General features: G+C 35.2%; 1 protein-coding gene across 2 annotated transcripts; it reads left to right on the top strand.

Moving 5' to 3' along the window:
• The first annotated feature begins 1,160 nt into the window (after positions 1-1,160).
• Positions 1,161-15,114, top strand: LOC149544721 (LIM domain-containing protein HDR3-like). 2 transcript variants are annotated; one of them, XM_089795282.1, is made up of 12 exons: positions 1,161-1,437; positions 4,685-4,839; positions 5,051-5,135; positions 6,497-6,617; positions 9,741-9,861; positions 10,077-10,160; positions 10,988-11,107; positions 11,298-11,510; positions 11,611-11,673; positions 11,814-11,932; positions 14,220-14,278; positions 14,359-15,114. In XM_089795282.1, exons 2-12 carry the CDS (start codon positions 4,723-4,725, stop codon positions 14,676-14,678), a joined length of 1,422 nt encoding a protein of 473 aa, XP_089651408.1. In that variant the 5' UTR covers positions 1,161-1,437; positions 4,685-4,722; the 3' UTR covers positions 14,679-15,114. The 2 variants fall into 2 exon arrangements, with proteins under 2 accessions (XP_089651408.1, XP_089651407.1); XM_089795281.1 differs by having other exon boundaries at positions 1,238-1,853.
• Positions 15,115-16,710: the final 1,596 nt, after the last annotated feature.

The raw sequence follows: 16,710 nt of genomic DNA, 5'->3' as shown, positions 1-16,710 counted from the left end.
AAAAAATCATCTTAGGAATTCACAAATCCGCATATAAGAATCCAAATCATTCATCCAATAAAAATCTCAAAAAATAATATCTACATATTTTACAGTTAAAAAGTTAGCATGTAGTTTTAAATAAACATAATAAATATATAAAAATATTAAATAAAATGAATTTTAATTGGTAGAGGAGAGTACATTTAATAACTAGTTAACATGAGTAATCCAAAACATGTCACAATAGTACTTAGCCTAAAAAAAATTAAAATTTTATTGCAAGATTTAGGTATTGTTTAATTTTAAATCAAATGACTCGTTTTCGGAAAATTTTAGAAACTTTTATCTCCATTAATAAACTCTTCATGAATTTTTTGATTTTCGCATCAAAATATTTAAAAATAAATAAATAAATTTGAAATTGAATCTATATATTTGACAATGGAATGGAGCGTGTCTCCTTTATGGAAATTTGTATAGACCATTTCAAAAACATGTTCAAACTTTTTATATGCTGATTTTGTGCCTTATTTTTCATGCCATGCTCATTTACATTGGTTTGGTCTCAGACATTTGCCAAGACATAAAAGGGAAGGTCTAATTCCATTATCATATAGGATGAGTTATCTCACATAGTGCTCTTATGCATTTTCAAATAGGTTATTGCTCACTCTAATTCCAAGGGTTGTTGTAGGTCTAGTTAAGAAAGCATCAAGAAACATACTCATATTGTATATAAAAATGATACTATGCTATTAGATATATCAATCTTTGCTGTAATCAACTTTGACTGTCCATAAGTTGTAAGGTCTTATACTTAAAAGAACATCAATAAACATTAAAGCCATTGATTATGTACAATATGAATGTCTTCTTTATGAAGGCACATAACAATCTGATCCAACTACAACTTTTTATTGCTAGACATTTTAATCAACGATTTACTTCAATCCCTTACATCCAACATTTTTATCGAATTTCTTATGCTATTCGAAAACAAAGTCTACATTTCTTTTGAACGTGGTATCACTAATGGCTGTCAATATCATTGCACAAAAAGTAGGGAGTACAAGGAGATCCTCATCAAAATGTCTCCAGAACTAGATGAGAAATGAACGGCATAGGTGTGTGCCAATTTGACCATTATAATAGGTGCTCGAATACGAAAGGCAAAAAGCATGCAACAGTTGTGGGGCGTTTAACCTTTTTGTCCTTCTCTTCATATTCCAAAAGTATCCGGCGTCGGTGTGTCTTTACCAAAACCCCATTCAGACATTTCCTCTCGTAATCAAGGATGGATATTTTTATTTTTACAATGGAATCTCTACGTGGGTATATAGAGTATAGCAAGGGTGGTGGGTTTTTTCCGCCTCCACTACTTGCGTGTGAAGGCGTGAGAAAGTTGATTTGGCATCCAATTTGCTTTCATCTTTACTCTGTCGGCTCCATATACAGGTAGATGCTCTGTTTTGCAACTTTACCTTTGGTATACACAATGCATATGTACTTTTGCGTTGCATAAGTATACACAACATTTGTTCCATACCTAAACCCTGTTGTATGATATATGCGTGTTAAACAAAATTGGGTCTATTCAGTTTGCCCTACAAACCCCTAAAAGAGGCTAAGAATTTCTCAGAAAATTTACGTACATTGCTGGAATTTTGGTTCCATTTCTCATTCAATTGATGAAATTATGGTAGTCTGAAACGAAGGACAGTTGGAGTTCTGGAAAAAGCTCAGAGGGTTGTCAATTTCAGATTTTAGATTTTTAGAAAGTTTGCTATATCATCACTATACAAAGAACTGCTAGTTGAATTTAGGAATGGGATCACCGAGGCTGAAGCAAATGGTGCAACCTTGCATTTTTGGTAGGTTATTTATTCTGGTTTTCGTATGTTGAAACTGTTTGAAAATTTGCTAAAAATGTGTTGTCTTAAGTTATGATTTTATGAAATAATTTGAAGATCAGAACAGCACTATTTGTAAATTTTCAGATGGTTAAGAATCAGAATCAAAGGTGCATTCTGCTTGCTGGATAGACAATTTGATGGTCTATATGTGGCCCTCAATTGGGTTTGTAAAATAAGGAGCTATCTTGAAAATTGACTTTTTTTTCTGACTCAGTTCTAGCTTCTGTTATTTATAAACAACCATCGATTTACATATAGAAATATCTGGAAATATTTTAAAGCTATCCGGAAAGTTTTGCTCTTGGCTTCACGTATATGCATCCAAAAAATATCCTATTAAAACGTGTTTTGGTTTTTTTGGAGCATTAGCTAAAGCACTTCTGAATTTGGCTCGACCTGTTAGTTACAAACTCTTGTCAGTTAGTTTTTTAATGTAAAACATATTTTGAAAATTGGCTAAACATTTTTGTTCTCAACTTTAGTATATATATGTCTATCAATTTACTTGTTTTAGGAGGCATTTATGCATGACAATGTGTTCGTAATGTTAGTTTTGAAGCCAATCTTATGCTGTGCATTTCATGGTCAAGTTTGTGCATATCTAGTAGGATAGCAGTTTGAACTCTATCGATTGTTTTGCAGAGCCTCAACTACTTACCTATCAGCTGAGCCATATATGATATATACGAACTTAGACATATGTGCAAACTGTGAAAGCTAAAAGCCATATTTTAGGTCAGTGTTCAGTTAGCATGTCTTTAGGGTGTACAAGACCTCTCTGGAATGAGACTACCCCAGTGTTTTGTATCCCTTGGGTGTCGACCTCATGGCTTAGCTTGGGAAGAGATCAGGCCTCACCAGTTCATATCACAAGGGGCAGTATTGAGGTTTGAAGCTCTAGGGTGTAAAACTAACAGACCTCCCTGGAATGAAACTACCTCAGTGTTTGTACCCCCTTGGATTTTGACCTCACAACTTAGCGTTGGAATAGATCGGGCCTCACCACAAGGCGCAGTTATGAGGTTGGAACCCACAACCACTTGCATCATCCAAACACCCAGAATAAATTCAGAAGCAGGGAATTTCATTGCTATGCATGTACGTTAACATTTAACGGTTGGTCTGTGCTGAATATGACACTGAATGCTAGAGCTTGACTGTGGAGATAGTTTCTGACAGGAGATTTGCAAGCCACTTGATCACAGTGATGTGGGGCATACACCATATTGCAGGAGGAGATGCCCTAGCTATCCAACAGTAAAAGCTCAATACTCTTACTTTTGCCCTTATAAATGCCCTTTTTTCTTTATAGACGAGACTCTTCTGAAGACATTTTTAAAATGTTTTACTTTTAGATAATTTGGGTGCTGTTAGTCTGCCCCTTAGGGTGTTCTAATTCTATTTTCTTAGTGTGTACGAGAATTGAACCAGCTTTCTATGCTGTGCTCAGGCTAAACTATTCTTTTGAAAATGTCTTGCTGCAATCTGTTGCCGAGAAGCTTTCTTTGAAGCCACTATATCCGTTTTTTTTGGTAATTCTTTTATTTAATAGAACCTTTGGATACAGTTGTATATGCAAATTTCATGAGTTGGCTGTGTTTAACCTTGGCACCAGTTGCATGCTTGCCTTGCAGTATTTAATCATATTTGCTTGCCTTGCAGTATTTAATCATATTACTTTTAAATGTTTCCCAGTCGTTGCCAATTGAGTTTTACCTAGTTCAATTCACAATGGAAATGATCAAGGCACTCTGAAGGAAATGGGATATTGTTTCCATTTCCTTACATTCAGATTATCATAGCTTCTTTAGACTATGAAAGCAAAGAGTATACCCTGCAAAAGCATCTTAAACTTTTGTGAATTATTCTTCAGTCTTAAGAGGGCTCCCTCTCAATGTAATGGTGTTTGGAAGCCTCATTTACCAGCCTCTGGACAATATAGGGTGCTTTTAGTTTCACTATTTTCAATACTTTTGTTTGTGCATTATTAATAAAAGAGATTTTTGTTTATTTGAACTTCTGGGAAAAAAACTGTGTTCCATTTTCCTAGAAGCTCTGATCAACTGAACCTTATGGATTGTAAAAATTTACTTTTTATTAGGGAGCTCCATCTTAACTTTATGGTGTTTGGAAGCCTCACTTTACAGCCTCTTGGTAATACACGGTGCTTTAGTTTCACTCTTTTAGTATACTTAGGTTCCTGCATTATTAATTATAGATATAAATGCTGATTTGAACTTCTGGAAAAAGCTGTGTTCAGTTTCCTAAAAGCTCTGATCAACTGAACCTCATGGACTGAAAATTTATATTTTACAAAAGAGTATGTTCTTGTCTTTAATATGATTGTTGTTTAAGAATTTTGTCAATAATGCCTATTTCTGTCTGGAAACTGCTTAAGTTGATTAAAAAACTAAAGGGGGTTTGTGAATGTACTTAAAGATGATAGTGTCTAAAATTAGAATGATAATTTGAAATTTTATAGTTTTTTGGTACTTCTTGCAATATTAAAGATGTTTGAGAGGATGATGGAATACTATTTATTAATTAATTGAAGATAGTGATCCCTCGATCTTGTCACATTGCTTTGGCTATACACATGAGAGAGTAAGCATATCAGTCTGAAACTATCATTTAAATTTCACAAACTCTGTGATATGCCTATTAATCTTATAGCTTGGTGATATAATCCAGTGATTGTCTCTTGGCATCATGTATTCTTTTCACAATTAAACCAGCAATGCGATTATTTTATATTCTCTAGTTTAGCTGATTTTGCTTGAAACATGCAGGGCAATTTGTACCAGCATATGCTTATAAAAAATCGCGAATGATGAAGTGGCTTGGAAAGCTTTTTAAGGGTTCAAGTCACAAGTCATCTGAGGGACGCTATCCTGAAGGTTTTGGAGGTGATGATCATATTTGGCATTTGCCTCGAAGTCCCATGGTAATGTACTAGCCAGTGTTCATTATAATTTAAATAGCTTAAATCTTCCCATATCATTGATTTTTTTATTCATTGCCATCACCAGTGATTGCTTCAAGATAGAGTCCTGGTGAGGTTGAGAAGCAGACAAATTCCATTGAGCTTCTTATTACTGTTATAATTATAATTTGATATAGATTCTCTTGCTTACTGTATTTGGATTATCATTCAGGATGGTCCATCATCAAAGGAGGAAACTGAGGAGTTGGATCATGCTATTGCACTTTCTCTTTCAGAAGAATTGACGAGACCAAAAGGTATATTCGATGATCTTTCGAGATGTTAAAGCTTGTGTTTTATTGCAGGTCTTTAAATTTGAAGAGAGACTGATTTGAGTGATGTATGTCTTGAGATTGAATTATGAAAGTTAGTTATGTATTCAGAATTAGTTGACAAGGTGTTATTTTGCATAAGACAAATGCCAATTAAAATGAATGAAACTCTGGCTTTTGTCAGCACTTTGCCTTGTTTTGTCACTGTATGTCAGTTCGGTAGTAGCATCTTCATAAGTTTTATGTGAAATTGGTTAAATATCTTTTTAATATCATTGTTTAAGATTTGATATCAATCATATCATCATTTAAATAAATAAGAGAGATTCATCGTGACTTAGTATTTTCCATATAGAGGGTATCAAGATCTGTGAATTAGTTACTTGTCACCGTCTACTTCAGTTCAGATTTTATTGTAGATCTGCATCTAAATTTTGTTTTGAAGAGTTGTTAAATTGTTAAAATTCATGTTAATATTTCAAATTAGATATTTGCCTCAAGGAGGAGATTTCTATCATTTTATCAAATAGGAAACACCTGTGAATTGTTTTGTGAAAACGAAATCTGCCACATGCTCATCACTTAACATCTCTCCAAGTTCGTTTACCTGTATTTTTTGGGTTAAAGTAATAGCAAGGTCATTCCAAAAAAGATGTGGTATAGGAAGGATGAGAATCCTCACTATACTTAGAAGCTCCCAACTTTCTATAGGTCATGCGGCCAAGGCTATGGAGCATGTGAACCCAACAACTTTGTGTGAAACGACTACATAAACATGTACACTATCGAAATTCCTGATATTCAGGGGGAATATCAAAATCATTACTGTCATTACCACCCGAAGTATACTGTGCGAGGCAACTATCTATATGTGTCCACTGCAGAAAGTCCCAATTTCAATCCCCTTGATTGTTGAGTTACCGCAAAGGCTAGGTCATTTGTCATCCTGGTTCCTAACTACTGTATAGTCCTAAGGAGGAAAATTTTCTCAAGTCAAGATTTGAATTGTTGTACTTTACCAATTGTGTGTGTGTGTATATATATATATAACTCCTTGCTAGACACATCCATGACTGCAAATTTTCAATTTGTGTTCTAATGGTTTGTAAGTCTATTTTGAACATGAAATGAAGGAGAAACTTCAAGTTCAATAGGACATACATTACAGAATATTGTAATGTAAATGGTCACTTTAAGAAGACGATGAACTCAAAAGCTTTCGGACAATCTCGATGTAATGCATAGGATAAAAATAAATGAAATTTGAGACTCAGTGTTAACATGTTATCTCATGTTTGAGGTTTTTTATAGGTGTTTTAACCTTTTATTCCTGATATTGGTTTCAGGCAGCAATTCACAGGAAGAGGATGAAGAACTCGCCCGTGCTTTACAAGCAAGCATGGAAATGGCTCCAAAGCAGGATCCACCTAGCCGCTCTCCTTTACATTCACATTTTAGAGGATCCAGGTGTGGTATAAAAGATCTTTTTCCCTTCTTAGACGGCCTTTTTAAGGACTAATGTTTTTGCTTTGCTAACCTATGTCATCCCACATGTTTGCTGTGTAGTGAGATATTTCCATCTTTGCATATATACAGATATACATGCCTGTAACCTATATTTAATCTATGGTAAAATCTAATGTTAAACTCTGAGAATGCAAAGCACGAAGTCATTGTTTCATTATAGTTGGATACAATTAACGAGGAAAATTAAGTTTAAAAAGATACTAGATGATGCAACAAAAGTGTTTGATGGGATTGATCCACCCTGGATGACTTCTGTATGTATTTGACTTTGCCTATCTTACAGTCAAACCACCCTCTTCAGCTTGCAATTGTAGGCTAGACATCTTACTCAGCCTCGATGCACTATGCACTGTGCATCATTGCTTTGATTGGATGGAGAATCAAATGTGATGGGTGCAAATCAAGGTGTAACTATAAGGATTTTTACGGTTCCTTCCATTATTTCATCTGGCTAACTTTAATTGGGAATTTTCCTAGGACTTGTCAAAAGGTATTATTTATAGAAATATTTCCTGTGTTCCCAGATAAGGAATAATGTCCACGTAATTATAGTATTAAATAGATGCCAGAACTAAAGATAGCTGAACTATGGAAGTTTAGATATTTTGTCAATCCAATTCTGAAATTTGTTTGAGATAACATTTATGATCTTATTAGTGAGCGGGTACCCAAAATCAGGTGCTGGCATTGAATGCATTTAACTCTAATCTCTGCTTGCTTATCTGTATATGTCTGCATTTCAATTTTGTCAAATTGAAGTGTTTGATTCGTTAGGTAGTGGCAGAAAATTTTGGTGGCAGTTCTTATTCCATTTCATTTCATTTGAGATTATTTCAAAGATTCTGCTATTTATCTTACTTCTTGTTCAACTCCTTTCTCAGCATAGTTAGATTGCCCTGGGGACGGGGGGGACAAAGGAACCTCAATTTGGGGACGTCGGCGGGGGACGAGAGAGGGGGGGTGTGGGGTGGGAGTGGGGTTTGTATATACTATATACTATACATGTGGTACTTAAAATGCTAGCAATGAAAATATGTATATTAATATAAGACATAAAGATGTAAAATACAAATTTACTAAAACTTAAATACTTGAGACTTGAACATGAGAGTAGAACATTGAACAATAAATATTAAAATTTTAAATACTTGAATGAGCACATGAAAGAGTTCTAACTTCTATTATATAAATATTAAATATTAATGGTCATGGATATCAAAAGTATGAGTATCTCATCATAGAGATGATTACATTGAGCAACATGATATGATATTCAATACGTCCAATAGAATATAAAAACATGTTTACTTAAGTTCTTTTTGGTTGGATAGGGCACACCCAGCCATCCCCAGGAGGGGTTTAGGGGACTTGTTCATGCCCCCCTGCCTCCATAGGAGCCGTGGGGATGTCCCCCTATCCTTGGTGAGATGGCAGCCCAATGGTGGCACTGCCGGGGATGCAGGAAGGCCATCCCCTTGTTCTAGGTGCATCCAGGAAAAAGGACGGGGACGTGTCCTTGTGTTACTATGTTTCTAAGCTAGTCACCAGCTTCTCTTATGATATGTCTGCATTCATGGTCGATCATTGAAAATGGGTAGATCTAGTCTAGATGCAATACACTCCACCTTTTGAGTCATCCAATCTGAATGGTCAACGTTGCCCTAAGCTTTATGCCATGTTTAAATTCCTGTGAGTTGACTTCATATATTTGAACTAATTGGTTTTGAAATTTTATGTCCAACTATGTTTGGAGCATGAAGCAATTTCAATTGTGAGAACAATAGATTAAAATAGTAGAATGAATGGGAGAAAAATTGTTTTCCCTCCTGCTCTTGTCATTGATAATAATTTGTTCCCACTAATTTTCTACCTGTCTTCAATTTTAGCTTTTGTTTACTTATAGCTCTCTCTCTCTCATGCTATATATATGTATGTATGTATGTATTCTATGGATAGATTTGCCCACATTCATGATCTTTATTTTTGTGGTTTTAGCTTTCATCCTAATTACATTTTGATCTTCAAAATTTCTTTTGTACTCTAGCACTCTTTAATTGAAAATGAATGTGATTTCAAGTCCCTGTAATCAAATTCCAGTCATTCATTAAAGTTAATATGATATAGTTATAGCTCCTCTCTTTCCTCATTCTAAATTTCCCGTAAGTTATCATTGTTCAAATTCACATTCTCAACCTAAGTTACCGATTTGGATGCGGACTCGGCAACGGATGCGGGAAGCATGATTTTTTTTGGGAGGGATGCAGACGTGTATGGATGTGTCAGTATATATATAATTGTCTATCTACTGGCTCTCACAAAACGCCCAACATTGCTCTCACAAGGCAATAAATAATTGTCTATCTGCTGGGAGTTTTATCGAGTACTAACTGCTGTTACAAATTGTCTGTCAGCTGGCCATACCAATCTGGGCAATGTTGGGAGTTTTGTGAGAGCCATCCAAGGTTGGAGTAGGACTTTACACATTCAAAGGCTTCCTTGCTATATTCAGACCTGCAAGCAGGTCGTACTGCCACAGAAGGAGCTTTCTATGTTAGGGACTGCTACGGAAGTTCCATATAAGTCTGAAATACTCCATTAAGGGCGTTGTACACGCTGATTGAGGCCCATACCAGGCCTGTAGCTGAGTTCTGGGCAGCGACTGAGTCTCACAGAATTCTGGGCAGTGATTTGGTCTGTAAAGTTCTAGACAGCAATAATTCTCTCTCTCTCTCTCTCTCTCTCTCTCTCTCGCTATATATATATATATATATTACAGAAGTTAGCACTCTAACAAACGCATCCTGCTGGCATCCAATGTGCTTCCGAACGCATCCCGCACCGTCCGCATCCATCGGCTCCAGGAAGCCGCATCAGTAAATTAGTTCTCAACAATTGGATTGGATGACTGAATTTTGGTTGGAAACTATATGCTTATATATGTGAGGTGTGTATGATTGTGTGGTTCGGTAGAGAGAAATATTTGTTTTTGACATGTGAATTTATTGATGGAGTGCACGTTTGTTATTCATATTGATTAAACATATGTGCTGCTCAATCTGACAGGATATGTTTCGGCTGCAATTGTGAGATAGGCTATGGACGGTTTTTGAGTTGTATGGGAGCTGTATGGCATCCACAATGTTTTCGCTGTCATGCATGTCATCAGGCCATATCTGAGCGTGAGGTATTGCATCTCATTGATAATTGAGTGCTTGTTTTTGTTTGATGGAAGATCTAAGATGCTCCTATGCCACTGTTTGTGTGTGCTGTGTTATCCACAATTTTTAATTCATAATCTGTGCAGGAACATGATGTAATGCATTCAGATGCTATTTGTGTCTTTCATTTTTATATGGCCAATCTCAGATGATTATTCACAATAAGTTATTTTTTCTGCAGTTTTCCATGTCTGGAAATAATCCGTTTCATAAGGCCTGTTACAAGGAACTCCACCATCCAAAATGCGATGTCTGCCACCAGTTTGTAAGTTCATTTCTCTCATCAGTCTTATCTACTGGTATTATTGCCAAACAATATATATTATTAAGCTTTTTAAGGTTACATTTGTAAACTATTCTGTCAAAGAGATTCCAATCATTTGAGTTGGGTTGAGTTCTGTTTGACTTAGGTTAAGCAGGATTTAGTAGAAACTTTAAATGCACAATACGTGGTGGCCCCACTTTAATTATTAGGTTAATTTTGCTGGCTGTATCTACTTTTTCCCCCTTGCAGTATTGGATCACCTCAAAGGCAATTATAAGAAGTTTTGATGCCATTTAGCCTCGTATGTTATCAGTTGCCCTTTCTTTTAGCTCCATAATATTCAAATCATTAAATCGTAGTTGTTATGGAATATCTTTTTGGTGCTGGAGTTTCTAGACCATGGGAAGTGGCTGTGTGTTAAAGAAGCATTCTGTTCTTTGAATTACGCTTTTGCTATATCCTCTACATTTTATTCACCCTGATCATAGGATCTGTACAAGCCATTGCCCACAAGTATTGAAAGAAATTTGCAAGTAAACCTTTCAGAAGACATGCTTTCTTATGACCTATTGTTTCATTTAATACATAGTCAGGTGCTATAGAATTTAACTTGAAGTTTCTAACATAATATTTGGTTGAATTTGGTAACGGGTCAGTATTAAATCAATGACCTTCTACTTGTAACTATTATAAACTCTATTCCACTCTTTGGAAGTTCTAGGCTCTATTTAATCCACTTTACGTAAATTACTAAATTATTTGCTCACTTTTTTTGTTAGTAATGTCTGGTTGTACTTCTAATAGTTTAAAGCATTTTATGCAAGCAGATTCCCACAAATAGAGCTGGCTTGATTGAGTACAGAGCCCATCCCTTTTGGGGGCAGCGCTATTGCCCTGCGCATGAACATGATGACACTCCACGGTGCTGTAGTTGCGAGCGTATGGAGGTAAAGGGTCATTATCTGGGACCTATTGATAGTTTTAAAATTTCAAGCATAACTTTGATATATACCATCTTCATTACCTTAAATTTGTTTTCCTATTTCTAGTAGAAATATTGACTGAAAACATTGAGATTGTTCTTGCAGAGTTCCCAGTCCTTTACTTTCTTCCTAATATTTAATTTTCTGGTTTTAGCCAAGGGATGTGCAGTATATTTCTCTGGAGGATGGTCGTAAACTGTGCCTCGAATGCCTGGACTCATCTGTGATGGAAACAGGAGAATGCCAATCACTTTACCATGAAATTAGGGACTATTATGAAGGCATGAATATGAAAATTGATCAGCAAATACCTATGCTGCTGGTTGAAAGACAAGCACTAAACGAAGCCATGGAGGGGGAGAAGGATGTAAGTATTATTAGTTTTGTCCACTAGTATGTTCATTTCTTTTTTCACTTTCCTACGTTAAACTTGTGCACATTTGAATTTTTTTTTTTTCTGTTTTCAGGGACATCATCACATGCCAGAGACTAGAGGACTCTGTCTTTCAGAGGAACAGACAGTCAGTAGTGTAAGAACTTATATATTTCTTTTCCCACAAGGCAGAATCCTTGCCAATGTTAATATGGAAATCTGCTTCATGCTTCAAGAGATAATTCTTGTCATCCGTTTTATTTTCTTCTGAAAATTGCAAATTTCTTTTTGTAATAGATCTTTGGAAGGCCACGAATTGGAGCAGGAAACCGAGTTACAAATATGAGAACTGAGCCACAGAAACTTACCAGGAGATGTGAAGTCACTGCTATTCTCATTCTTTATGGCCTTCCAAGGTAAATGAAGTTCATACTCCTTATGTAGTTGGTATTATTTTATGTTCATTAATTAACTTATATTCTGGCTTTAGTCTTAATGTTATCATTAAAAATATGATCATACATATTGGAACTTTAGTAGACTTAGTGATTGATTACTTTAGAGACCGGCTTTAGAAAAATAGTAGATACACTAATTGAGAGGAAAATGATAAACATTCAAGATAATTTAATGTAGAGTTCAACGCCTAAATGTGTAGAATTTGCCCGGATTCTACTTCTGTAAATTAGAAAAATGATGGTCTTCTAAAAGTATGATGCTTTGAATGGGTTCAACCCAGTTAAACCAAAATTGCACGGATACGGATACGGATACAAATACGGAAACGTATTGGGTACGGATACAGCCATTTATTCAATATGGATACGGCCGGACACAACATTAATAAATAATACATATGCATATATTTAACATAGTTTTCTAAATTACTGTAGGAGATTTTCATTACTTCAGAAGTAATATTGACACATAAATGCTACATAAATATTTATAAGTTAATTTAATGCTTTACAATTTGTAAACACAATAGAGTTGCATTAGAAGATAACCCAAAAATGGGTTGCTGAAATAGAAAAAACATTTTATTTGTCTTTCTCATCTAGTAGAGGCTTTTTATAATACTATTTATAAAAAAAAATTGTTTTAATATATATTTTTTTAACATTAAAGGGAAGAGCTACATCAAATATTTAAAAAAAGCAAATCCCATAGTATTTGGTATGGTTGGAAAATCAAGTTTATTAGGCAGACATGGGTACAATATTCGACGTGTATCCGAGCAGTATTGGATACGTTTCCAAATTGGATACTGGGATACACGTGCCCAAGGAGGGACAGAGAAGTTTCCGGCAACTCTGAGTAAAAATGATTGTGTTATTATTTGTTGCATAGACCGGAGATAAATTGGCTCATTTTTTCTCTATAATTCCTTGCATAATGAATTTAAAAGTCCTTGTTGAATGAGCTCAGCCCCACATGACTCTCAGGGTGCAATCTCATATCTGCCCTTCTAATTTTTTTTTTGGTTATGTGTAATATCATTCTCCAATTAGTAGAATATTGACACTCATTCATCAAAAAAAATCCTGTCGATAGAAAGGTTCGTCCCCAAAAATAAATTTTGGAAACAATTTATGACGCAGTTCAAACCAAGGGAATTTTACTAAATTTTCTTAGTTTACAGCTATCAGTCTCAGACCACAAATTCAATGCTAAATGTTTGACTTTGAATCATGGGAATATTGTTTAATTTATAACATAGCTGAATTTGTTTATCAGACATTGCCTAAGTATTTAATCTCCTCTGGTTATTACTTTTAATATTCAGGAGAACAAACAACTCCGATGCAAACTGCACTACGCACTTTTCCAGCACAATACAACCTTCTTTCCAGCACTTGCAAAATCATCAAATCCGCATTATTTCTGGAGTTTTCCTGTCTCATTTGTATATTTGTTTATGTGCCTATATTGTGCAGCTGCAGAGTGCATTTTCTGACCTTCAGCATTTTATTTTATTTTTTATCCTGCACCTTAGTTCATGCACACCTTCCTCTTTTCCATGCTGGCTTTGTTTCTTTCCTCTCCTCTGCTTCTTTACATGCCTCTGTCCTAGTGTGCCCACCTTTTCATTTATTATCCCTGTGCAGGGTTATACTTGTCTGGATCTCTATCTGTCCCTTCACCTCCACATATCCTTATTGTTCTCTTTTATTTGTCCCAAAATTTTAAAATATCAAAATGCCACATAAAAATGCTCCCAACTGCATTCTTTTTGGCCTATTCATTTGCTTGCTGAAGCTTGTAATTCATTTTTTCTTCATGCCCTTCAAATTTTTCCAGCACTTAACATATTAGTTTTCCTCATATTTATTTATTATTTCTAACAATGCTGCACTATTTAATTTGATTGGCCAGAAGACAGAAAATAATTTAAAGAGAATAAAAAATCAAAATAATTTTGATGCTCCTGCATCAATTTTACCAATTTTGTAGGATAAATTCCATGTTTGTGGGCCACTAAGGAAATGGGAATGATGAAACATGTTAACATCTATGGTATGAGTAATCAGTTGGTTGTCAATTCAATGTTTTAAACATGCATCAGCTAAATTATGTTTCAATGAAGATAATGATCCATTGTCAATTGTTATGGCTGGAAGGAGGTGGTTATGTTATTGATTTCTATTAAAAGCTAGGAACTTACTATATGTTCTTATGATGGATTTCTTTGGTTTGATATAGGTTACTAACAGGATCTATTCTGGCACATGAGTTGATGCATGGATGGCTACGCCTTAATGGTAGCATTTCTTGTCTCGTCTAGTTATCAATTTATAATCTATCGAGTGATCTTTCTTGCCATAACTTTTAAATTCTGCAGGCTTTCGTGGTCTCAGTCCTGAGGTTGAGGAGGGTATCTGTCAGGTGCTTTCACATATGTGGCTAGAGTCTGAGGTCATGTCAGGGTCGAGCAGTGAAGGAGCTTCAACATCATCTGGAGCATCTTCTTCGTCTTCATCAAAAAAGGGTGGCAAATCTCAGATGGAAAAGAAACTTGGGGATTTCTTTTTGCACCAAATTGCAAATGACTCTTCACCAGCATATGGAGAAGGATTCAGGCGAGGCAATGCAGCCATGGTTCAATATGGTCTACGCCGAACTTTGGATCACATTCGCTTGACAGGCTTTTTTCCTATATGAGTTCACATTTCTTTAAGGCTGCCATAATATTAGTATTTAAATTCATTGTAATACACCATGGGTAAAAGGTACCTGTCAATTCATGTATCTTACCTTCGATGGGCAAAAGGGACTTGAATTCATGTATTGTATCTCGATGGGCAAAAGGTAATTCACCACTTCATGTATGTTAAGTTTGGCAGGCGAAAGCGGTTTGTCAATTCATGTATCTTATCAAACAATTCTTAACAATAATTGCATGATGCAACATGTGTACACAATATCCAGAGCTATAATGGAAGATGTATGCAAACAAATTTCTTGGAAATATAAAATATATTTGCAGGAACATGTAAAATAAGCTCGAGAAATGTCTAAGAGATGCTAAGCGTCTTCAGAAGTTCATCCAAATTGTAATTTAGCTTTCTCAAAAAGAATAAATAATCAGCTTGTCAGATATTGTAATGTCTTATGCCTATGTCACTGAGCTTTAAGCTCTCAATGATGGGCAGTTAGAAAAATGATTAATATTAACATAACATGACCTACATGCACATAAATATGTAAAATTGAATCTGCCACTATAATAGTATTTACTGCTGGATATGGTTACTCAAAATTTGTATAAATGCTTTTGAAAACACGAGAATGCTATTGAAATTATGCAAAAGCAGCTGAAATGCCATCTGGGACAGGTACCGGTAGTAATTTGATAGATAACCATGGCTGATTCTGACAGCATATTCATACCCACTCGTGCAAAACCTTTGATAGATTATACAAGTTAGAATTTGGTAGGCTGTAAAGTGCAATTTCTTCCTTGGAACAGCTATCATCTATATGTATGTTTTACCACTCTTTTTCTTCATTTCAGTTCGGATAACAAAATTGAGTAAATTATTGTAAATTGTTGGTTATAATATTGAAGAGACTTCAGACTACATGACCTGAATTCGCCATCATAAAGTAGGGGTGCAACGATTGTTCTATTCTAAAAGGAAAAACATTTCGTTTTAGTAAAATTTTCTACAGGGAACTGTCTTGCCCGTTCTTTAAGAAATTGCAACATTGTATGGAAGTACGCTGCAAATCAAACCATGTTCAATAGTATAAAAATCGTGGCAACATAAATCATTCAATGATTTGAAAGCATAAACATTGTTCAAAGTATGGAAGAAGCATAGAATTCATTTATTGGTGGAAGATCTGACATACTATTAACTAGGATGCATTTTGATCTTTACAATCCAAGTATCATGAATATAACTTTAATGTGATGAGTGCATAGAACAGACTTGGAACACACAAGTACAAGATTGCATTTTAATATTTTCTCCAACAAATTTGAAGGCATGACTAAAATTTGACACATATTTTTGTTTTTAATGTGATTCTTGCATAGAAACTGATTAATCTTTGAACGCCCAACCACAAGTCTGCATTTTGAGCTATACTTTCCAAATAACACAAATAGTTACAACGATTTGACAGTCATGACCAAAATTTGACGCTGTATTTTTGTTTTTAATGTGATTCCTTCGTAGAATTAACCAATCCTTGGAGCACATAAGTAAAAAGGTTGAGTACATCTTGTTTTTAATAAAAATATATTTTATTACTACAATTTGTCTAAGTGAAATAGTCAAGTGATGAACATCCATCCCGGGGCTTAAGAAAACAGCCATACAACAGACAAAATTTAAAATTTGCTAACCTTGTGTATGATTTCATCTAAAAAACTGAATTTCAAATGGTTTTACCTTTCAATTTTGGCATCTTGCTTGAAGAGAATCTATGGTGAAACTTGCTTGACAGTTATGCAAACATTCACAACAAGGCATGGAAGTTGAAGTGCTACATTTCTGTGGCAATGCCTAGGATGGTGGGTCACTTGTCTTCTCAACATTCAATTTGCTCATATGAACTCCATTTGCACACCCCGATCATTTAATGAAGCGTCGATGTGGAGGGGAATTACTTTGGGTGAATCGTGCATACCTCGCCTTCATGGTGGTGCCTTGAAAAGAGTTATGTAGTCTTACTAATTTTTGCA

This window comes from Cupressus sempervirens, chromosome 8 (assembly GCF_028749045.1).
Source record: "Cupressus sempervirens isolate cs-2001-9-10 chromosome 8, ASM2874904v1, whole genome shotgun sequence".
In the NCBI taxonomy this organism is placed as follows: Eukaryota; Viridiplantae; Streptophyta; class Pinopsida; order Cupressales; family Cupressaceae; genus Cupressus; species Cupressus sempervirens.
Note: the sequence above shows the minus strand (reverse complement) of the source record. Positions and strands in the feature narration are given on the sequence as shown.